The following is a 24,731-nucleotide window of genomic DNA, read 5'->3' as shown; positions in this document are numbered from 1 at the left end:
AGCAGTGTATAGAACATAATAGGACACAGTTTCCACCTTCTGAAACCTTTCTTTGATCTTACGCTCTTTTTAAAAAACCGTATATGATTGGTGAACAAACATGAAGATGGGAACTGTCCCATCCACCTTTATGTCTTGGTTCACAGAGAATGGGACTTCTATGCCTCTTCTTATGGATAAAAAGGACTAGAAGAACACTTCTTTTTTAAATTTAGGCCTTTTTCTTTTTAAGAAAAAGGGTCTCACTATTTTGCCCATGCTGACTTTGAGCCCCTGGGCTCAGGTGAACCTCTCACCTCAGCGTCCCCAGCAGCTGACACTACAGGCCCATGCTACTGTATACAGCTTAGAAAAACACTTTAATTATTCTTTCCATCCTTTACTTCTCAGGTAAGGAAGAGTGGCCAATATAACTTTTAACATTTTCTGAATCACTACATAGTACTGAGACTATCACAACTCAAAGAACGGTTTTCCTAGTTCTCACTTATTTTACTGTCTGTGCTATGGTCTTAATTACAATAGTGTTTTTTTTTTCTTTTGAGACAGTGTCCAGGCTAGTGTGCAATGGCACGATCATAGCTCACTGTAGCCTCAAACTACCGGGCTCAAGTGATTCTCCCACCTTAGCCTTTCAAGCAGCTGGAATCACAGGCATACACCACCACATCTGGCTAATTTTAAAATTTTTTTGTAGAGATGGGGTCTCCCTATGTTTCCCAGGCTGGTCTCAAATTCCTGGGCTCAAGAGATTCTCTGACCTCAGCCTCCCAAAGCTGTTGAAATTACACTTGTAAGCGACCTTGCCCACCCTCCAGGAGTATTTATTTCTTATACTTCGTATTGACATTCTTGTCACTCAGGGTGCACATATCTTCTTTTGATCTGCTTGTAATGTGCCATTGGGATAAGAATCTATGATAAGCTAATTAAGAATCTATGACTTTTTATGATTGACCTGGAAAGATCATCCAAATATACATGTGAGAAATTATAATGGGAAAAAAACTCCTGAAATCTGTATAATTCACTATTTATAAAATAGGCATATGGATGTTATAATGTATGTAGCATAATAAAAAGCAAAAAATTACATAGAGTATGCTATCATTTATGTTTGTCATAAGCATGTATTCTTTTAAAACTCAGAGAAATAATAAAGCCTTATTTTTAAAATATGCCACCCCCTTTGAATCATACAGATGTTTCTATGTGAAGCCATCAATATAAATTCAAAACATCTGCTGGAACATTTGCTCAAAACCTTTTAACTTGAAATATTAAAATTTTGTTAACAACAACAACAACAACAAAAAAGAAACTAAAAGATAGATGCCAGGAGAAAATAAAGGAAAATTCAAGATCCTGAAAAGGAAGAATTGGTTAATAATGTATTCTTTCACATGAAATATAAATCTTCATTTCACTGCCAGCATAAAAAAACAGAGCGCCTTATGACATAATATATTCACTGAATCACCTTTTTATAAAAGTACAACATACTTTTATTAAAGATACTGAGTTCATCTGGGAATATACGTTAGCTCTAATTCAGACTCTGAAACTGGTATGTGATATGTCCCTGAGTCATTTCACTTATCTTCTGCTTTCAATCTAGATTATCTTTCTGTTATTTAGTTTACAGAAATTTATAGTAATGATGAAAATATTTGGGTAGGACTTCAATAAGCCACTTTGACTTGCCTTTAGAGATGCTTTGTCTTCATACCTACATTTATTAAATATAATGCACATAGTTCCAAAACAGCATTATAGCCATAATACTTTAAGAACCTGAGAAAACTTTCCATATACCTTAATATTATAATAGTGAAGTATAGAGGAGCATACTGAGTAGGATACTTTCTAAAGATCAGAACATTTTCTTGGTGGTAGCGATGGCAGCACTTACTGGAAGTTCAGTTTTAAAATATGTAAATTACTGTTCTTGCCCTGTCCAAATTCTTGCACTTCACTTACTACATTGCTTCTTTTAAAGCAATCACAGTAACAGCCAGTATTAAATTATACGGCTAAGGCACAAGAATCACTTGAACATGGGAGGTAGAGGTTGTGGTAAGCTGAGATCATGCGCCTGCACTCCAGCCTGGGCCACAGAGCAAGACTCTGCCTCAAAACAAAACAAACAAACAAACAAAAATATGCAGACACAATATATCAGTACTGCCCTTGAATCAATCTGATATTCATATGCATATATTTTTAAGCAAAAATGCTATCTTTTTCCTAAGAATGCATTCAAAAAAGATTTATTAATGTCTTAGGGTTTTTTAACTCTCTCACAAAATTTATCTGACCTTCAAATGATTCTCTATATTGGACAATATTTGGATGCTTCATATTTGCCAATACTGCAACTTCTCTCCTTGATTCTTCTCTTTCTTTACTGGACATCTTAAATGAGAGGAAAAAAGAAAATAGTAAATTAAACTACTATTAAACAACTTAAAATTCCATCAATACAGGAGTAGTTAAAACATACTGGTATTAATACAGTTCAATCAACAAAACATAGCAAGAAGTTAAAAGGAATGAGTTGAATCTGTAAGTTCAAACATTTAAAGATGTCTAAACTAAATTAAGCTACGAAACAGCAAGTATATATTTCTAAACATATAAGCATAAGCACATATCATAGAAAAAAACCTAAAAGAACATATATAAAGTATTCTGATATTAGCAGGCATAAAGCAGTCTTTTGGTTTAGGTTACAGATTACCCTTTCTTTTTTTAAAAAGAAAAACTCTAACAATGAGCTCTATTGTAACCAAACTATTACTCATGAAACCAAACTAAAAATATACTTACTCTTGAGATGTTAATTTCCTTGATAACATACTGTCGGCCATCTTCTGTAGATTTAACAAGAATGGCTTTTCCAAATGAACCTTCTCCAATCTTCTGTAGTCTCACATACTTCTCCATGACTCTTTTTCTAAGGCATCTTTATACGCTAGACATTTAAAAACTAACAAAAAAGATAAAGCATTTACAACATGAGAGATAAAACATTATAACAATTTTAACGTTTAATTCAAATTCTAATTCTTTAGTGATTTGCTAACATTTAACAAAGGGATATTTAATATATTTACTAAAAGTTACACTTTATATACTTTACTAGTAGAACCTAATTATACCTAAAAAGAGAAAAAAAAAAGGTGATATTTCAATTTTGTAAGAATACTTTGGAAAGCCAAATACTGCATATATTTAACATGTATATAGAGAAAGGCAAGCTTTTTCTTACATGAATTAATTAGTAGTGTTACCTTATTTTCTCCAAAGAGAATGAAACCCAAATTTACACTACTTCCTGAAGTTATTTAACTAATCCCCTCTTATTCAACATTCATTTAAAATGTTTGCTGTTATATAACAATTTCAGATAGTTTTTGTGTACATATTTTAATGTGCTTATTGTAAGCATTTCCTTGGGATAAATTCTGAATTCAACAAATATGCCCATGTGACAGTATGGCTTTCAAACATATTAAATGTCTTCAACAGAAATGTCTACTAATATATATTTAACCAGTAGTGCCTGCTACTAGATAACCTTATTAACACTGGTTCTTATTATTTTTTATATTCAGGGAGATGTTTACTGTAATGTTATTTATAAAAACAAAATACTGTTTTTTATTAAAATATTTAAGAAGCAATAAAGGGTAGTAAAGGACACTAAAACTTTAGAGTCGGAAAGCTTAGGTTTAAATCTTAGCTTTATCACTTACTTGTTATGTAACCTTAGCCAAGTTACTTATCTCTATGTGCTCAGTTTGGTTGTATGTAAAATGTGAATAACGATAGTACACATTTACGGAATTGTTGGAAGAATTAGTTAATGTAAGTAATGTACTGAAAACAGTGCTTGGCACATATGAGCACTGTGTCACTATTTGTATTGTTGTTACTCCTTACGTCTAATGCAGAAAATGGTGTTTCATTTTTAATGTCTTTTGCTTACCACTGAATTTGAGAAATTCTTCCACATTTATTGAACTTTCTTTTTTTGAGATAGAGTATCACTCTGTCACCCAGGCTGGAGTACAGTGGTGCGATCTCGGCTCACTGCAACCTCCTCCTCCCACATTCTAGTGATTGATTCTCCTGCCTCAGCCTCCCAAGTGGCTAGGATTAAAGGTGTGCACCACCACGCCCGGCTAATTTTTATATTTTTAGTAGAGACAGTGTTTTGCCATGTTGTCCAGGCTGGTCTTGAACTCCTGAACTCAATCTGCCCGCCTTGGCCTCCCAAAACACTGGGATTACAGGTGTGAGACACCATGCCCTGCCACATTTATTGAACATTTCTCTCCCTTCTCTTTTTAACTATTCATCCATGTTCTTTATTCATTTTCTACTGCGTTAGTCTTTAATTTGTAAAAACTCCTTATGTAATGAAGCCCTTATCGGTCATAAATAATTTTTCCCTTATATCCTGATTGCCTGTATTTAAACATAAGGTTTTATTTTGATATAAACAAGTTTATTAATTTTTTCCTTATATTTCTATTTTTAGTATCATACTTAAACCCTTATCATACCAAGAAAATGAAGGTCATCACTAGCTTTAGCAATAGTAATTTCAAAAAAGTGGTAGTTTCAGAACCCAGAATACAATAAGCTAGTTAGGGAAAGCTAAAATAAGTGAAAGAGAGGAGTCATAAGAGCAATAATGTGTACCACCTACTGGCAACATCACCCTTTTTTGTAGACATTCATGAATTTACTATGCGAATCTAAAACTGATAAACATTTAATTCACCTAGCTTGCTCTGTTCTATTTCCATTCATAGAAGGTAGGCTTCCAATGGGTGATTCCTTTCTAGGAGAAAATAAGCTTGTTGGGAAACACTTTTTAAATTTCTGTGGCAGTTTACCACAAATAAATCCATGTTCTCATCTCATCCATCTCATGCTAAATTTGTTTTTAACTTTATTGTACCTCTAAAAAAATGATACAATCTCCTTAGATGACAAACTTCACATTCTGGGCCTGTAAGACTACACCACGGGCCAGAACTCAGCCTGTGGTAGCAATGATGAGATAATTATGCTGCATGAAACTTTGTGAGAAAGAACCTTTTTCTACTTTAGAAAACAAGAATGCTTTTAGCAATTTTAAAAGAAACAAGAAATAAACCACTATTATAGCATTTTAGCATCAGTGAGTTAAAGAAGAAAAATTGTTCCAAATATATTTTCAAGTCCAAGTTGTGTTAACTGGTACAACATAACAGTTATCTGGATAATGGCCACAATGTAATGATTTCTCCAGAACATGAATGTTTAATATATTACAATACTATGCTACTTAGGAAAAAAAACAACAAGATAAACTTATCTTAGCAATCTAAATTTCGTAAATTAAATAATGGCCATATAATGAGATTATTTCACAACCATCCTTATTCTGTGACTTTTTGCCAAGAGAGAGAAAACAAATCAGTTAATTTGGCCATTCCTTAATAAGAATTTAGTTGCCAATTCCTTTCTAGGGACCACACTAACAAGATGTAAGCTCCAGAAGTCCCTAGTGTTGCATTCTCCTGCCAACAACATTACTGAGCACTATGGCTCTAACTCTATAAAGCAGAATAGAATCTACTGACTCTGTGAGTGAAGAAAGATGATTCTAATTGCCATCAAATACATCAAACGCAGACACTTTTCTGAACAACAAAAGACTTAGGGTAGATGACTTTCAGGAAAACAGACAAGCTCTCCTTTTTTGTAAAGTCAGTGTACATTAGAGGAAGTAAAGGAGAAAACATGAAAAAACAGATCTTACAGTACATTTAACTGAGCTACTTTTTCCTAGTTGAGAGACTTCTCAACTGAATTACAATTCTATAAAATGTTTCAAACCAAATGAAATAGAAGACAATAACAAATTATACCACAAGCTTCCACATATAAAATCGTAACTTATAACTGAAGGAACATACAAATCCTGTTGACTTCAGTATTGTAACAAACTCAAATTAATGTTTGCCTTTTCTACCATTCAGTTTCCAACATCAAATGAGATCACGATACCAACTTTACTCACTCTACAGTGTTCTTAAGGTCTTTATCAATTATACCAATTCAGTCTCTATAATACATATCTGATCTTGAAGATGGGCAAAAAGGAAAAACTCAGAGACTTTTTTGATATTTGAGCTTTCCAAAGTTATGTCATATAATAAAGCAATGAATTCAGAATCAAGAGACAGGACTACTAGCTACATAATCAAAAGCTAACCATCTGCCTTCTGTGGACTTCAGTTTCTTTACTTAGAAACACAAAAGATTTAAACTTAATGCCGTTTTATGGACCCTGCCAACTCTACTAGTCTGTGACTCAAGGAGAAGAAAATTTAAAAGTCAGAAAATAAGAAACAGTAACACTGTTTAGAACTGCACTCTCAGCCACAAAGAGTAAGAATGATGGAGAAAGCCATTCCATCAAAAAATTAAAAGAAGTCATGATACTAATTTCTTTAGCTTAATTCTTGAAAAAGTAAAAATAAATAAACTGCAATCTACAGTTAAGCATACTAGATTGACTATCCATCTTTACCTCTACTACTTCTCCAAACCTAACTCACGTGACCTTAAAGGGATTACCGAAAGGGAAGAACAGAAGAGAAGGTCACAGCAATACAGTTTTGGAAGCTGGCAAACCCAAATGAACATGCAGCAACCGACTTAAGAGACTAGAGTAAAGCTGTATTAAGACAGCAGTGGGAAATAAGCCAGAAACAAGTCGATTCCTACCATAAACTAGCTCAGTAATTGGAAGTACTGGGGCATCTAAGAGTGAGGATAATATTAGGACTCAAATAGGATTGGTTAAAAGCCTGTGAAAGAAGCATCAGACACTCAGTTTGCCTCCTCCACCTCTCCCAGTCAGATAACGACTCCTCTCCCATCTTGAAAGGCCATAGGTATCTCTAGATTGGGTAAACTAGAGACAACTAAGAATGGAAATACCATCTATGATCTAGGAGACTGACTGAAAATCTGCATAATAAAAGTGAGACTCTCTTTCAACCATGATGGTGCCCTTAGTATCAGTCCACCCCTCCTTCAAAAACAATTTAAAACTTGAATAAAATATGTAAAGAAACAGCAATGCATTGAGGGGTGATAATCACTGAAAGGGGGGAACATACTTGTGGGTTCTACATTCACCCCAGCCTCTTCCCTGAAGAGAGTTTCCAAACTGTGCTACAGACCAATAGAGCTCAAGTATAAAGCAGCAGTCTTGCTGAGAAGTGGTCAGAGTTCAGTGCTACCAAAATCCTGGAGAAGAGGAAAAACAATAAAAGGAGTCCAAAAATCTACAAAAAATTCTGCTCCTGTTAGTCTATTCCTATGCTGTGCATACATGGAGGAGGACTAAAACAGACTGGTCCTGACAAAGCTTAAAAGCAACCATGGACAGCCGGGTGCGGTGGCTCATGCCTATAATCCCAGCACTTTGGGAGGCCGAGGCAGGTGGATCACAAGGTCAAGAGATTGAGACCATCCTGGTCAACAAGGTGAAACCCCTTCTCTCACACAGTCAAACTCCCAGCTACTCGGGAGGCTGAGGGAGGAGAATTGCTTGAACCCAGGAGGTGGAGGTTGCAGTGAGCCGAAATCGCGCCATTACACTCCAGCCTGGGCAACAAGAGCGAAACTCCATCTCAGAAAAAAAAAAAAAGAAAAAAAAAGCAACCATGGAAAGTACAGAAGTTATTCATTGATGCTTCATCAGACTGTCAAAGCAAAACAATTTTCACAAGATACATGTTTCAGAGGCTCCAAGACTTTTCATTCACAATGTCTAGTATCCCATCAAAAAATAATGATGCACATTTATTAAAAAAAACAAACAAACCAGAAACAGACTCACAAATGACTCAAATATGAAGTTACCAATAGTGGACTTTAAAGTAATAATGATTAATTAATATGTCTAAGAAAATAAGATAAGAAGATGGATAAAACAGATTTTTTTTAAAAGATGGAGAATTTCAACAAAGAATTAAAATTTATTTTTAAAAAAATTAAGTGGACATTCTAAAACTAAAATATAAAATATCTGAAATTAAAAATTCATTCATGGATTTATAGCAGACAGGACACAGCAGAAGGCCAGGATCAGTAACCTACAAAATGGACCAACAGAAAATATTCAACAAAAAAACTTAGAGTAAAATATTTAAAAAAAACAACACACACCATGGGGGAAATAAAAAGAAAGAAATGTACAGGAAGACTCAATATCATAAAGATGGTCATTCCTAATCTCTATATTTAATGCTGCCCTAATAAAAACATAAGCTTTGGGGCTGGAGGTGATTAGACAGGCTGATTTTAAAGTTAATCCAAAAAAAAAAAAAAGTGAAGATGATTAATAGCCAGAGAAATACTGAAAAAGAAGAGCAATGAAGAAAAATTTTTTCTGCTTAATATCAAAACACATTACAAAGCTACAATAATTATGAAACAGGCAAATCACAAGAATCCAGAAATCGAAAAACTTTTAAAACTTGGTGAATAATTATAGTGACATTTCAAATCAGTAGGAAAAAAATAGATTTTGAAATACAGTTCAAAGCCAACAGTTAGACAACTAGGTAGCCACGTGGAAAAAAAAAGTTATTTCCTCATTTTACACCAACCTAAATTCTAGACGCTAAAATACTGAAATGTAAGAAATAAAAGGATAATAGTAATAAAACATGGGAGAATGATTTCTATCTTACAGTGGGGAGCTTAAGCGATTAATATGACTAGACCAATATTTTAGCTCATATTACCAATATCTCATTTTTCTAACAAATAAAAAGCTCCTACATGTTTGTAGGATCAAAAAATAAAACAATCCAACAGAAAGTGGGCAAAGGATATGAAGTAACACATTAACACCGAGAATGAATACAAATTATATTAAAACATGCCACCATACCCAATCTTTTGTAACAAGATATATAATTTTGGCTGGGCATGGTGGTTCACACCTGTAATCCCAACATTTTGGGAGGCTGAGTCAGGCAGATCACTTGAGGTCAGGAGTTTAAGGTCAGGCTGGCCAACATGGTAAGACCCATGTCTCTACTAAAAATACAAAAAATTAGTTGGATGTAGTGGTGCAGACCTGTTATCCCAGCTATTCCAGAGGCTGAGGTAGGAGAATCACTTGAACCTGGAGGCGGAGGTTGCAGTGAGCCGAGATGGCGCCACTGCACTCCAGCCTGGGAGACAGAGCAAGACTCCCTCTCAGAGAAAAAAAAAAATCCAAACATTTTAAAGTACAAGGGGTAAGTTCTACGTTATGTATATTTAACCACATTTTTTTTAAAGTACAAGAGAAAGCATGTTTCATCAATCAGAATGGCAAAATTCACAGTTTATTACTGTACTGTTTTGTGGGGAATAGAAGAAAACAATATAGTGGGAGTATAAATTGGTATAAACACTAAGGAAAATAATTTGGCCATTATCTACCAAAATTATAAGGGTATAGAAACTTTAATCCAGTGATTCAACTTCTAGGAATTTACCCTATAAATATTTCCAAATGTAGGAATATAAAGTATATACAAAGTTATTCTCTGCAGCACTGTTTCTAATAAGGCAAAATGTAACTATCCACAGTCAACACAGCAACTGTTATGCTAATATTTCTCAATACAGTGTTAGATTTTTAGGAATCAGAATAAATATGGCATGCTATCCTTTGTTTAGTAAAAGAAAATACTTATGTATATATTTATACTTACATTTACTCATATATGTGTATAAATACATATATATATATACACACACACACACACACCCCTGGCTAGTATACCTATGGAGAGATACAAAATAAACTAGTAATATTGCCTAGACAGAAGGCAACTGAGTAGTTGAAAAGATTTTTCAATCTTTCACACTTTCTGAATTTTGAACCATACAAACGTACTATCCATTCAAAACAATAATGTTAAATATTAAAAACAATAATATCTGATCGAAATAGTAAGAATACTGGCTAAATCAATTTCTCCAATAAAAATTCTTCAGCAATTCCCCATTTCCAAACTCCTCACTTTTGACATTCAGTTTTTCTAAGGCATCACCCTTCTTTTCAAGTATGTGAACTATGCTCCAGAAAAATGTACCTCAGCCTCTAGTCAAATTACTCATCTTTCCTCACATTTTACTAAGAATTTCTTTCTTTCTTTCTTTCTTTTGGAGACAGAGTCCTGTTCTGTCGCCCGGTCTGGAGTACTGTGGCGCTATTTCGGCTCACTGCACCCTCTGCCTCCTGGGTTCAAGCAATTCTCCAGCCTCAGCCTCCCAAGTAGCTGGGATTACAGGCAGGTGCCACCACTCCTGGCTCATTTTTGTATTGATTAATTAAGAGTCTCGCTCTGTCACCCAGGCTGGAGTGCAGTGGCATGATCTCAGCTCACTGCAACCTCTGACTCCCAGGTTGAAGCGATTCTCCTGCCTCAGCCTCCCAAGTAGCTGGGACTACAGGCTCGTGCCACCACGCCCAGCTAATTTTTTTTGTATTTTTTTGTTTTAGTAAAGACAAGGTTCACGGTGTTAGGGAGGATGGTCTCCATCTCCCGACCTCGTGATCCACCCTCCTCGGCCTCCCAAAGTGCTGGATTACAGGTGTGAGACACCACACCCAGCTAATTTTTTTGTATTTTTTGTTAGAAACGGGTTTCACCAGGTTGGCCAGGCTTATCTTGAACTCCTGACCTCAAGTGATCTGCCCAGCTTGGTCCCATAAAGTGCTGGGATTACAGGCATAAGCCACTGCGCCCATCCACTAAGAATTTCTTTAAAGCCACAAATAAGCAATTTTTAACATAATAAAGTTTTGCGAGCCACATATAAACAATTTTAGAGTATATTAATAAAAAACTCAACTTCGATTAATCTGGAACACATGCTATTAAGCATTAAGCTCTCATCAGGTGTTTCCGATATTCTACAGAGAGGCCATCCTGAAGGGAAACACTGGTAAAGGAACCGCAACAGATTTCAAGAAGTCTTTTGGAACTGCCTACAGCTACAATCCATGCATACAGTTTTCCCTAAGCAATAAATGCCATTTTGAATTGTGAGAGGGGTCGATTTATCTTTTCAGGGAAATAAGTTCTTTATTCCCTTTATTTGAAAAAGCAGAAAGCAAAATGGAATCTGTTAAGACTTTTTTCGAAATATTTTTTCTTCTCTGTAAGTCTATTCAGACAGTATTCAACAGATTTTGCAGAGGAAACTACCAACAGGTAAAGAAAGAATTTATATTTGTTAAAAGGTGTCATGTTCATGACTTAGATTAGCAGGCAAAAGATCAGATAGAGCAAAATTTACTTGGAAATTCAATGTTAATGTATTATTCACACGACCGCAAAAGAACTCTTCTGGTCGAGTTCCACAGTCTTTATTAAATTCCTGACAGTGACTTTTACTGTGAAAAAACCTGTCTTTCCTCAAACCAGGCTCCTTACATTTCACCTAGAACAACGGCAATTTTAAGTGAAACAGGTCTCTAGAACCTCTAATACCAGACAAATCTAAATGAGAAACAAGGAGCTACTGCTCCCCAAATTTGGCTCCCCTCCATCAGCTCTACAATACTGCTGCATCATAAGAAAGGTTATTATTAACTTACAATGGATGATACTTTTAGTCGTTCATAAACATTTCTAATGAAACTTTCTACTTCTTAAAGCAGATCTTAAAGAACAAAAAATAGGACTGCATAAAAAGTAATGATAAACTTAAAGTAGAAGAACTATTAATACCTTACGTACGGAAACTGTGTCAAATCATGGAAACTGAAATCTAAGATTACAGGGTAACCGGCTAACTACTACTCACATTAGCTTCCTAATTAAATTTATCTGTAATTTAAGATTGGACACAATATAAGCAATCTAAATGCTTGCTTATCCATACTAAGATTCCTATTATTTTAATCTCACTACCGCTCTAGTTTTTAAAAACACTGCAATGTCCAAGAATTGCTTTGTAATATCTAGTTTCTTAAAGAATTATCATTTAAATAAGATTAAGGTATTTTCCCTGCAAACACTTAAGGTGGTGATTATCTGTGCAATGTCAATACAAGCAAGTCTACGCACATCTATCTCATTTCTAGGATGATTTTTACCATTTTGCATGTCCTTGCTTCCCCCAAGTGGCACTCACCTCAGTGACACAGGACGTTAGTAGGAATAACGGTGATGACTAATAAGCATCAGTCTAGGTGTGGCAGTCTTCCTATGGTGCTTAATGCAGCAGAGGTACCATCCCGCGTTTTGAAAATGACATCCTGAAAGAGAAACCAAGTCTGTCTAACCAGCAGCAGCCCACAGTCCAGACTGAAAGGGGGCACTGAGACTCTCCACACCTGACACTCGTCTTCAGCTGACACCACGAGTTTGACTCTGTCCTGCCTCGGGCCACGCCCGTAGGACAGGTCGACACCACCCCGACGAAACAAACTGGTTTCCGAGTCCCTTGGAAACGGCGGGGTACAGTAGGGGGAGTGCCTCCGTCACCGCCTCTCCAACTTCACAGAGGTCGTTGCTAGTGGCCACCGCGGGGTGGGGACGGGCCGCACTCGGGACTGGGAAGCTACCTGGCTGCCACGTGTTCCTGTCTCGCAACAGTGGTTCTAGAGTCCGAGTTATGGGGACAACAGCTCGAGACGCCAGGGTAAGGACTCCGCAAGCGGCCGTCCCAAAACCCTAGAGCGAACGCAGACGAAGGGGGAGCGGCCAGCACGTTACCGGCGCTGGAGTGTGACGTCAGCGCGCGGAAGGCGGCACGCAGCGGAGGCGGCTGGGATGGAGCCGGGAGGCTGGTTAGAACTGTGGGTCGGGAGGGGCGCGAAAGGACGGGAGGGGCGGGTTCTGCAGGCGGGAAGAAAGAAAATATATCAGGCATGAAAAAGATGGAGTGGAGTGTAAAGCTGTTAAAAGTCATGCAGAGATAAGGGAAAGAACTCACTAGTTAAAGCCAATTTGGAATATAAAGCATATAAAATTTTCCCACACCTACTAAAAAAAGGGACTTTTTTTTTTTTACTTGAAAGCGCACTTAGAATTACTACTTACCACATTTTTAGAAGTAATTTCGCTTTAAAAAGCAAGCTTTTTCCTATTATATTTTGGATGGTTAAAACAAAAAATGTTTAAGTCTTGAAATTAAAAAAAAAAAAAACTGTAATGTGGTTTTCTATACCTTTACATCGAATAAAGGTACAGACGGCTATACACTGCCAAACCCTTCAATATACAGACAAGTAGTTTATAGCGTGTATAAATAGGATGTATAAACTACTTGTCTGTATATTGAAGGGTTTGGCAGTGTATAGCAGTCTAGGTACCTTTTTTCACTGCGGGACTGGCGAAGGTAAGAAGAGATTCCCCTAAAACTATATAATCTGGTGTCACCTGAGCGGCCAACCTTATTCCTACCAGGGACATTAAAAGGTTTTGGCGGCTTTGCCAGAAGATGGCGCTCCAAGTCACCCAAGCTGAAAAGCTGGATAAAATTTTCCTTGTTTCTTCTTCTCTTCAATCTCTATACAGCTACAAAAGGCTGATTTTCTCATTCTTTCCACTTCTAGACTACTCTTTTGTGGGCCCTCCCACCCCCGGTCAGTCGGTAGGAAATTTGGTGTCTGAATGCACAACTGTAGTTCTACCCACATCCTTTTGTACATCAAAGTGAAGTGAAATGTTGCCAATTACTAATCTAAGCAAATTCTTTCTGCTGCTTACAGGAAGAATGGCTAGTCAGCTAACCTCCTTAGAGAATTCTTTAGGCTCATGTAATAAACTATTGGTGGGACTATAAAATGCTACAGTCTTTCTAAAAGGCATGATAGCAGTATGCATATCCTTTGACTCAGCAATTTAACTTCTAGGACAAGTGAGCAATGATTTATATACAAGAATAACTATTATTGTTTATAACCAGGAAAACTAGAAATAATATAAATGTTTAACAACAGGGAATTGACTAAATTATAATATATTCAAATGATGAAATATACTAAAGCCATTTAAAACAGTAATCAGGATTTATTTTTATTGATATAGACAGATACCATTGATATATTGATAAGTAAATAAAGCAGGTTACCTAAGATGATTACTTGATGATTTCCGTTTCTGGTTTACATAACCCTGTACAATTAATTTTTTAAAAATTTTAAACAAGAATGCTTTGAGGCTTTTCTTTATTTTATTGAACTTTTCTTTCAAACAAAAAAGTTTTTGCTTCTTGCAACAAGCAAATAACACAAATGCACAAAGATAGAGCTTACCTCCTCCTTCCCAGAGCTCCCTTCTGTGCTGTCCTCCACAAAACCAATGTTAACACGTCCATGAATAACATCTACATTTTTCACTAAGTTCCTAAAAACGTAAGCATGCATTTTTATATATTAGTCTTAGGGTTTTTTTTTTTGTTTTTGAGACGGGATCTCATTCTTTCCCAGGCTGGAGTGTAATAGCCCAATCTTAGCTCCTTGCAACCTCTGCCTTCTAGCTCAAGTGATTCTCCCACGTCAGCATCTCGAGTAGCTGAGACTACAGGTGAGTGCCACTACACCCGGCTAATTTTTTTTTTTTTTTTTTTTTTTGTAGTGACAGGGTTTTGCCATGTTGCCCAGGCTTTGTGTGTGTGTGTGTGTGTGTGTGTGTGGTTGTTTTTTTTTTTTTTTTTTTTTTTTTTTTTGTAGAGACAGGTTTTACCACATAGCCCAGTCTGGTTTGGAACTCCTGACGTCAAGTAATCAGCCTGCTTTGGCCTCCCAAAGTGCTGGGATTACAGGCGTGTGCCACTGTGCCCAGTTGGGATTATAGTATACACATTATTTTTCAACTTAACATTTTTTAAATTTAATAGTATAACATGAATATCTATGTGGATACCAACTAATTCCTGTGAATGATATTAATATTTCATGATATGGCTAGCCCAAAATCTACTCCATTCAGTAGACATATTATTTCCAATGGTATAATTATTTCTGTGGGATAGATTTCTAAAAGTAGGTTTGCTGGGTCAAAATGTATTCATAGTTTCTCACTTTAATCCGCCTATGTTTTGGTTATGAAAAGTTCTTAACTCCTTATTAATAGTGGTATTATAGTAAATGGAAGGGGATTAGCGTATGCCTGAGCTATTCTACTAGAGACTTTTCAGAAATATATTCTGCCATGCATTCACAATGAATTACGCACTATATGTTAGATGATAGGGACAAACATATTCAAGGAATGGATATTGTTATTCCTTTTTTCTAGAAAGCAGGCAGCAAGCTGAAACAAAACAGAATAACAAATAGAGAATAACACATTAGAGCAAATGGTTGGTATAGAACTACACTGAAATACTTTCCTTTTGTAAAATTAATATGTAAATGGTTTTATTAAAAGATCATGTATTTGTGAAGGTGTGTCTGATTATACTGATCTACAATCTTTTGTGATTAGCGAAGGACCGAAAATATTAAATATGAAGAAAAGCATTCTCTAAAATCCAGATTGCTTGCAGACATGTAATATTCAAATCCATGAGAGAAAAAAAACTCAATGTGTTGGCATATAGTACTCCACCTTGCTACATTCTAGGAGATAAATTTTTAGTTATTTAAGCCACATTCCTGAAAGTCTACTCTAGTCTTGGGTGGTTTGAACTCACCATTAACTCTGTGTAGCTATGAATTAAACTGTAGCAGCCTACTGAATTTCTGGATTTTAATCTGGTAGGCCCAGCTCCATATGCAAAGATAAAACATCTAGTTTGCTCCTGAGTTTCTGGCTTTCTGAATTGGGTCACCTGCCAGGATTCACAGACGAGTCAACCATCTGAAGAGAATGATCATAATCTGTTTCTAGGATGAATAAAACAAAACACTGTGCCCTTAGCTGTGTGCAGCCTAAGAAACAAGTCACTTCATGAGTCTGTTTTCGGATATGATTGGCTGAAAAAGCTATGAGTGGATCAAGTCCTACTGAGGGAGTTTTGTAGGAAACAATCACACTAAACTGGAAGATTGTTTGCCATGTCAGAGGTCTCAAATTGTAATCAGAAGTGCTAAGCTATTTTGGATAACTTTATGCTATCTTTGGGGAAAAGACAAAAGAGAAGACAAGGATACTTTCACTGACTTCTGTGATGCCAGTAGGATCAGAAGGAGAGTCTAGACTAGAATCACACCTACTGTTTTCTAATAGCACATTTTAATCTCTTCCATTCTCTCTGAAACATAAGATCAAAGTTCTTTTTCTGAAACAGCTCATAAATACATGAAGTAGAGCTATAAAATCTTGTTTTATTTTTCTGTGGAACTTTTTAAATATGTTTTTGAGGCAGAGTCTCACCCTATCATCCAGGCTGGAGTGCAGTGGCGCGATCTTGGCTCACTACAACCTCCGCCTCCTGGTTCTAGCGATTCTCCTGTCTCAGCCTCGAGAGTAGCTGGCACTACAGGCGCCTGCCACCACACCCAGCTAATTTTTGTATTTTTAGTAGAGACAGGGTTTCCCCCTGTTGGCCAGGCTGGTCTCGAACTCCTAACCTTGTGATCCACCCACCTTGGCCTCTCAAAGTGCTGGGATTACAGGTGTGAGCCAATGTGCCTGGAATAAAATGTATTTTTTTTAAAGTTGTTATGGGAAGTAATCCTATTTCTAGGTTTTTTTACTTCAAGGAAAGTTCACAGTAACTTGACTGATCCAGGGAGCAAGATAGAAGAAACTGAGATATGATTCCCAGTGCTCTTTACTTTGCCATTTCCATAAAATAGTATCATACAACCTGCCACTCTCAGAGGGATAGAATTGCTGGCAGAGGGAAAGGTTTGAACTACCTCCATTTGTTTCTCTTGTTTATATCCGCCAGGAACCTGCTATCCTACACCTGATTGTAATTGGTAAACACTTACACCGTGAGTCAATCTTTTTCTCCTTTTCCCTTTCCTTGAGGCCCCAATAGTTTTCTTGGCTGGTGAGGGAAGTGTAAAGCTAATTTGAATACTGGTTGCATATTTGTTATTATTAACTTAAGCTCCAACCGGTCCTAGCCAGAAAAATCTGACTTACAGTAGAAGAAACTGACCCTTTTCACATAACTTATTTTGCTATGTCTCCAAATACTTCCTGTATACTGGGGGCTTTTAAAAAATGCATACGGAGACTTGTGGTTAAAAGAGGAAATTAAGCACCCTATGGTAGGCAAGATAACACCCCTCACCGCTGCCCCAATCCCTGGAACCAGTGAATATATTAGATTACATGGCAAGGGGGAATTATATATGGTATGAGAAACATTCAGTCTTCCATTGCTGGCTTTGAAGATGGAGGAAGGGGGCAATGAGCCAAGGAAGTCAAGTGACCTCTAGAAGCTGTAAAGTCATGAAAAGTGGATTCTCCCTTAGAGCCTGTAAAAGAAAACAGCCCTGCCAACACCTTGATTTTTAACCAGTGAAACCTATGTCAATCAGACTTTCGCCCTACAGAACTCTAAGATCAAAATGTGTACTGTTTCAAGCCAGTAAATTTGTGGGAATGTGTTACAACAGCATTTGGATACTAATACAAACTCCTTTTAAGGTTCTAGGAGCAGGTATTTACAGTATGGTGATCAGGTGGGCTGCTGAATTATTTTCGAATGGGAGAAAAGCCCACAGTTGAGTCTGTAAACCGCCTTACTGGGAATTATCTCAGCCCTAAGAAGTTCCTTCTTAATCACTCCCACTAAAATAACGGATCTGGTGAGAATGCCAATCAATCAGGATCCTTTCTGTATTTACCGTGATGGAATGAGATCAGGCAGAAAGTACTCACATTAGGGCACTTAAAATGCACCAAAGATCTGGCTGTGGTGCTTCCACTGTTGTTTCCTCCCACCAGTCTGTTGAAGAGGAAGTTCAACTCACCAGGTTCTCTGACACAAACACCAGAGGGATTGCAGAGAAAGTTTTTTTCGCAGATGTGATCTATTGTTTTATCACCAAGCAATCACATACTACACTGTTTAAATTATTGCCCCACAAGTAACACAGTGTTTCTGACTGAGCCCTTTGGATCAACTGGGAAGAATTACACACAGGGATGCTTAGGTCCGACATGGGAACAATGAAGACAGGATTTCTGGGAGTGGGGCCTAAGCAAGGATATTTTCTGAAGCTCCCTAGATGGCTCTGATGCAAAGTGCAGACTGAGAACCACTGGTGCGATGATTATGTATGCCAGAAACCATGACCTGAAAATAAGTTTTCATAAAGGAATAAGGTAGTGCGTAACAGGAATAGTATTACAAAAAACAAAACGTGCAGACTTGTTCCTGCACAGTTAAGAGAGATCCTTGGACAATCCTCCATGAAGAAACTAAGAAAGTACCATAAAAGAATTTTTCATCATTATAGAAAGCAAGTTAAGATTGACTAATAGACCACAACTACTGTCTATATTCTCAAAATTTACATGCCTTTCCAAAATTAGCTACGTAACTACAGTGAGAGGGGAAAAAAACCGTGAGTAAATCTCTTGTAAAAATTCCACTTAGTTTGGAAAAGTTTTTGCCTGCTTTTCCACATTTTCTAAGAAGAATCTAAGAATCGTGGCCAACAGTGTCCCAGGTGAGAGAAAACTGTGCTTGGATTACCATAGTTCTACAAACTCTACCTTGATAAAAGTAATGAAAGAGTCCTGAGAAGCTTGACTGCACTGTGATCACTACGTGCACTATACCAGCTCTGAAGCCCCGAATTGTCTTTGAGAATATTCAATTCTGCTCTAGAAGAAAAGAAATAGAACAAAGCTCACGTGTTGCTAGCCTGCAAAACAGTCAGTGGAGCATGTATGTGTAAAAATAGAAAAGGCTGGAAACCAGGTCTTATTTAATATTCATGAAGCACAAAATATACAACAGGCACTTAACATTCATTAGTAAGTGTATATTCATAACATACTAAATAAACAGGAGCTATTATACGTTCACGGGTCTCAATTCTGCCACCCAGTGGTGACACTCAAATTGATCCCGCACATCTGCCAAAGAAATGCCAAACCTGTACCTGCTCAGCAGGCTGTCAGCATGCTACCGCTGTGGCCACGCATTCTCCCACCGCATCGCCCAGCCCCTGCATCGGAACATAGCTCCCGGAACGCGGGATCAGGTTTACTGAATTCTGTGACCCACGCTGGGAACTCAATACATGTTTGCTACACGGAAATGAACTCAATTCAGACCGTGTAGAAACCCTAGCGTACAGATTTTCTCCAAACATTTCATTTCCAAGCAGTATTTTTGAAAATGCGTGATGGCTAAATTCGAGTTACCCTTTTTGTATGTATGTTAAGGGCACAAGCAGCGACGACATACGAGGCGAGGTGACACCACTGCACTCCAAGCCCGCACGCCACCTATAGGCGCAGGGGGCTTTCGGTGCTGGTTTCAATTCGGAGGCCTGCACTTTTCTCCGATCTAAGTTTTAGGAACCTGTGCTCGTCGACGGCTGCCAACAGTTTTCATTTCAAGGCCGATGCTTGCTAGTTTCACAAGCTGCTCCCGGACGCTGTGGCCTCTCCCTGGAGTGGATCCGAGCTGCGCGTGACACTGGGAACAGCCAGCGCCTGTGTCCTCACCCAAACGCCTCCCACAAGGTGGCCGCCTCGCGCGAGGTCTCGGGCAGGGCAAACAGGAATGCATGACTGACGTGACCTAATAGCTAAAGAAGGGCTTTGCAGCCCGTGCGGCCCTCAGAAACAGGCTGCTGGCCCCGCTCCTCCTCCTAGTGACCTAGCCCCGGCCCGCCCACGGTTCTCACGCCGCCCAATAGGCGCCGACGCGGCTCAAAGACTGGTCGGAGGAGGAGGTGCTGGGACGGCTGGACGCTGAACGGCCGTTCACGTCAACGCGGTGACGTCACGCGTCGACGCTGCGGACGTACCTGTGGGACACCTGACTCCTGCAGCTTCTCTTCCCCTTCCGCGGGTCAGGGCTGGTGCGGTCCGGAACCTGCAGCCCCTTTCCCAGTGTCCTAGTTCGCCCGCGGCCCGGAATAATGAGTGAGGAGGGTGTGGTGGGTTGAAAGCCATCCTACTTTACTCCCGAGTTAGAGCATGGATTCAGTTTTAGTCTTAAGGGTTAGTGAGGTTGGAGATTTTTATTTTTAATTTTGGGCAGAAGCAGGTTGACTCCAGGGACCTCCAAGGCGAGAGGGTTTAACTTCATGTTGCTCCCGTGTTTGAAGGAGAATAAAAGTCCCACCTGGCAAAATTTCCGTAACCTCTGCTGTAGAAAACGTCAGGTATCTTTTAAATCGCGATAGTTTTCGTTGAGTCAAGCTTTCTTCAGGTGGAGCTCCCAGGGTAGCTAGGTTTTAGGTTTGAAACAGATGCAGAATCCAAAGGCAGCGCAGAAAACAACCACCGATTTTGCTATGTCTCTGAGCTGCGAGGTGAGTTGCATTGTATGAGTGAAGATTCGTCAGCTCTCAGGTTCACAGATTTTGGGTCAACTGTGAGGCCATCGTGCTTTCTCTTACAGTGTACCCACATGATGTTGAAAGGTACTTCATGAATCGGGGTGCAGACCCATTCTGATCAGGTGTATAACCTCAGACATTCTTTAAAATTTCACACATGTGCTTCAGTAACCGTCGAAGGACCTCTGAATAGAATGGAAATGGGTTCCAGGAAAAGATTAAACTTAGAAGAGTGGGTTTTACTTTCGCTAAATTTCCCCCAATTTAAAAATAATATTCAGTTTTTCTATCTTTAGATATATGTGTATGTAAAATATTTTGTGTTTGTATATAATATTTGTGATCTTAAATGATCAGAACCTGTCTTAGAATCTCAGAAATCAACTTCGCATGTGGTATGCTTTATTTGTATGGCATTTTAAAACTGGAGCACATAGATAATTACATATGTCGTGCATATTAGAGACTGATATTTCAGTTTCCTTTGGAAAGAAATTCCTGTTTATGAAATTGAAGCAACAGTGACCATAACTTTTACATAGATATATAATTCAAAAGTTCTGATCTACAAACGTAAACATTTTGAGCTATGCCATTCTGTTACTGTAGCATCATTGTGGCTTGTATAATCGTTGAATCATTCCAGAAGCGCTTTTACTTTCATCTTTAAAGAGCTAATTTAGAAGATTTTTTTTTTTATGAGGTCAGTATGGAAATCACTATCAGTCAATTCTGCATGTCTTTGTTAGTCCCTACCAAATGGTATTTGTTCAGTTCAAGAGTACCTGTGGGCGTTAAAGTACTTATGTATATATTGTTGACTTTCATCTTAAATGGTGCTGCTGCTACTAGTGACTTGTTCTATAGTATGGCTTTAAAAACCTACAGATAATTTCTCAAATTGAATATGCCTGTATGGCTTCTAGTTAATAGAGACAGTCACTGTTGGCAGAATTCATCACAAATTGCATCTTTCCACCTTTTACTCCCCCCACTGCCTCATAAACTTTGCTACTTTGCTTGAATGATGAGTTAAATTATTTTAAGAAGTCGGTATGAATGTATAGTATCTCCGTCTTTACTTGGAAATTGTGCTTTAGCGTGTGTTATCAATCATATTATAGCTCATTAAGAATGTAAATGTGTAAGCTACTTTTGGTTAGATGTGGTTCAGGGGCCAGATTTGTTGATGTTATGGGTTTGTGTTAGTAAATTGGCTGTTTTCCAAGTCATGTTACTGGTACTGGTAGGCTTTGCATTTCCTGTTGTGACATGTTGGTAATAATTTTCAAAAGGCTCAGGAAGCCAGATTTGATCTCTGTGGTGGGTCCTATATCAAAGCAGCATCCTGTGGGGTTTGGCCACTATCACTGCTTTGTAGAACTTCCAACTTAGTTTGGTAGTCAAACTTGTCAGCAGGGATTTAAAATGTATAATATTTTATAATAAGTGTTAATATTTATTGAATGCATTCTATGGTTTCAGGTTCTTTTCCAAGTAATTTTTGTGAATCATCTCAATTTTCACACCAACCCCACGAAGTAGGTACTTTCACTAATCCCGTTTACATTTGTAGAAACTGAAGCACAGAAAATTTATCCTGCCCAACAGTAACTGTCAGAACTGAGACTGAAGCCTGGGAGTATGATTTCAGAGCTCTTGCTTGATGCTGCACCATATTAATTTAGAATAGTCAAAATACTAGAGAAAAACCATAAGAGACCAGGCATGTAGGTTCAATTATAAAAGCAACATAAAATTACAGGAAGTCTGGGAAACACTGTTTTTAAAAGGGATACTCATAATCTTAGTATTCTAATAAACTTTTTAATTTTTAAAATATACACATTCACATCTGTACGTAAACATTGTAGCTCTGATTCATTTTGTTTCTTAAAGATAAATCTTCACTGAAGCTTAAAATGGAGAATGAACCTCACTGCCTCACTTTCATTGCTGAAATCTGGAGAGATTTGATCTGCACATTTGACAGGAACCAAGTTAAATAAATGTATTTATTGCTATTTCTTGTGGGAACTAATTGAACAGTTTCTATCTTTTAAAATAATGACTATTTAGTTTTCGAAGTTTCTGTTTTCCACAGCAGTGTATTACTGGTTTATTGTTTTATGTTTCTTCCTCGTTCTGAGTGTTATATTTGTATGTGTGTTTATTCCTTTGTCCTTTCAAAATCGTCTAGTGTTTATACCTGCTGCCCCTGAGGAATTTGGGTTTTTTGGTCTGTTTTTATTTATTTTTAATTAACAAATACTAATTTTATTTATGGGGTATAATATGTCGGTGTATATACTTATGGGATACAGTGTTATGTTTTGATAAAAGTATATATTGCAGAAAGATTAAATCAAGCAAATTAACATATCCATCATACCACCTACTTGTCATTTGTTTGTGGTGATAACATTTAAAATTAACTCTTAGCAATTCTGAGGTATACTGTACATTCTTATTAACTATAGTCACCATGCTGTGCAATAGATCTCTAAAACTTACTCCTCTAACTGAAACTTTGTATCCTTTGACCTCTCTCCTTTCCTATTTCCCCCATCTTCCCAGCCTCTGTAGACTGCCATTCTGCTCTCTGCCTCCCTGAGTTTGGCTTTTTTTTAAGATTTTACGTATATGTGAGATCATGTAGTATTTGTTTTTTTGTGTCTGGCTTATTTCACTTAGCATAATGTCCTCCAGGTTAATCTATGTTGTTGAAAATGACATAATTTTCTTCCTTTTAAAGGCTGTATAGTATTCCATTCTGTATCTGTACCACATTTTCTTTATCCATTCATTACTGGATCGACACTTAGGTTGTTTCCATGTCTTGGCTATTGTGAATAATAGCATTTAACTTTTGCATGATGCTAAAACATTTTGTAGGTCTAAGACATTTTCTTCAGAGAGCTATTTCCCTCAGTAGATTATTCACATTGCATTTTTAAAGAAAAATAAGGCACAGCAATTTTGACATGCACATAACTGAACGGACAGTAAGGATAAATTATCAAGTAATATTTTGAGAGAAATTAGTTTTGTTATTGTCTTATATGTGTTGAGAATTTGTATTAAAATAAATTTCTTCTGTTTTAATAACCCTGTGGGTCTAATTAAACACTCCCCCTTTTCTTGCTCTTTTGCCCTTCTTTTTAAAAAATAAGTCCCATCGCATATATGTCTTTTATTGTGATACTTCATATGGTTCATGGAAGTAGGTGGGTTTAATAATTTGCCCAAACATATCTCTAAATAAAACATAATGTTTTCATTTTTAATTGTGTATATTACCAAAATGAAATAATACTCATAATTTTCCCTACTTTTCGGATAGAAATCAGTGACCCTAATATATCGTAGATCCTTTTAGATATTTCTAATATCAGCAGTGCGATGGGTCACGTCTGTAATCCCAGCACTTTGGGAGGTCGAGGTGAGCAGGTCACCTGAGGTCGGGAGTTTGAGACCAGCCTGACCAACATGGTAAAATCCCATCTTTACTAAAAATACAAAAATTAGCAGAGCATAGTGGCAGGTGCCTGTAATCCCAGCTACTTGGGAGGCTGAGGCAGGAGAATCCCTTGAACCTGAGAGGCAGAGGTTGTAGTGAATCAAGATTATGTGACTGCACTCCAGCCTGGGCGACAAAGTGAGACTATCTCAGAAAAAAAAAAGTTATCTCTAATATCTACCATAAATGCAGAAGATGAATCACTGTATCCGAATAAAGAAAAGTAATTGTATAAAATCAGTTTAAAATTAGATCAGTGTAGCAAGGATTAGGTATGTTGATTCCACTTTGGGAACTTTGAAAACTTAATTTAAATCGAAACTTGCCTAGTGCTAATGTAATCAGTAGACCACACTTAATTTCTGTGGTATAGTTAGTTGTGACTTTTTTTTTTGAGACAGAGTCTCTGTCACCCCATCTGGAGTGTAGTGGTGAAATCTTGGCTCACTGCAACCTCTGCCTCCTGGGTTCAAGTGATTCTCTTGCCACAGCCTCTGGAGTAGCTGGGATTACGACGTGCACCACCACTCCTGGCTTTTTAGTAGAGGCAAGGTTTTACCATGTTGGTCAGAGTGATCTCAAACTCCTGACCTCAGGTGATCTGCTCACCTTGGCCTCCCAAAGTGCCGAGATTACAGGCATGAGCACCATAGAGACAGGGTTTCACCCTGTTGGCCAGATTGGTCTCAA

At 37.6% G+C, this 24,731-nt stretch overlaps 2 protein-coding genes across 32 annotated transcripts in view; one reads left to right on the top strand and one right to left on the bottom strand.

The window, feature by feature from the left end:
• NEK1 (NIMA related kinase 1) overlaps positions 1–24,731 on the bottom strand; it is a 257,207-nt gene that overhangs the window by 230,683 nt on the left and 1,793 nt on the right. For 9 of the 25 annotated variants that reach the window (XM_078366259.1, XM_078366262.1, XM_078366267.1 and 6 more), the window contains exons 1-4: positions 12,653–12,778; positions 12,220–12,343; positions 2,830–2,989; positions 2,319–2,415 (exon numbers count right to left, since the gene is read on the bottom strand). In XM_078366259.1, coding sequence (XP_078222385.1) covers positions 2,319–2,415; positions 2,830–2,946 — 214 coding nt within the window. In that variant the 5' untranslated portion in view covers positions 2,947–2,989; positions 12,220–12,343; positions 12,653–12,778. Of the gene's footprint in view, positions 1–2,318; positions 2,416–2,829; positions 2,990–12,219; positions 12,779–24,731 lie in introns of those variants that run through there. The other 16 variants (XM_078366258.1, XM_078366261.1, XM_054252792.2 and 13 more) reach the window with 3 other exon arrangements.
• The window catches only part of CLCN3 (chloride voltage-gated channel 3), a 102,369-nt gene continuing 97,603 nt past the window's right edge, over positions 19,966–24,731 (top strand). For 5 of the 7 annotated variants that reach the window (XM_008992465.5, XM_002745221.7, XM_078366279.1 and 2 more), the window contains exon 1: positions 19,966–20,494. The gene's annotated coding sequence lies outside the window, so the exon portion shown is untranslated. The remainder of the gene's footprint in view (positions 20,495–24,731) is intronic. The other 2 variants (XM_035292661.3, XM_017970148.4) reach the window with 1 other exon arrangement.

The sequence above is a fragment of the Callithrix jacchus genome, chromosome 3 (assembly GCF_049354715.1).
Source record: "Callithrix jacchus isolate 240 chromosome 3, calJac240_pri, whole genome shotgun sequence".
Classification (NCBI taxonomy): Eukaryota; Metazoa; Chordata; class Mammalia; order Primates; family Cebidae; genus Callithrix; species Callithrix jacchus.
Note: the sequence above shows the minus strand (reverse complement) of the source record. Positions and strands in the feature narration are given on the sequence as shown.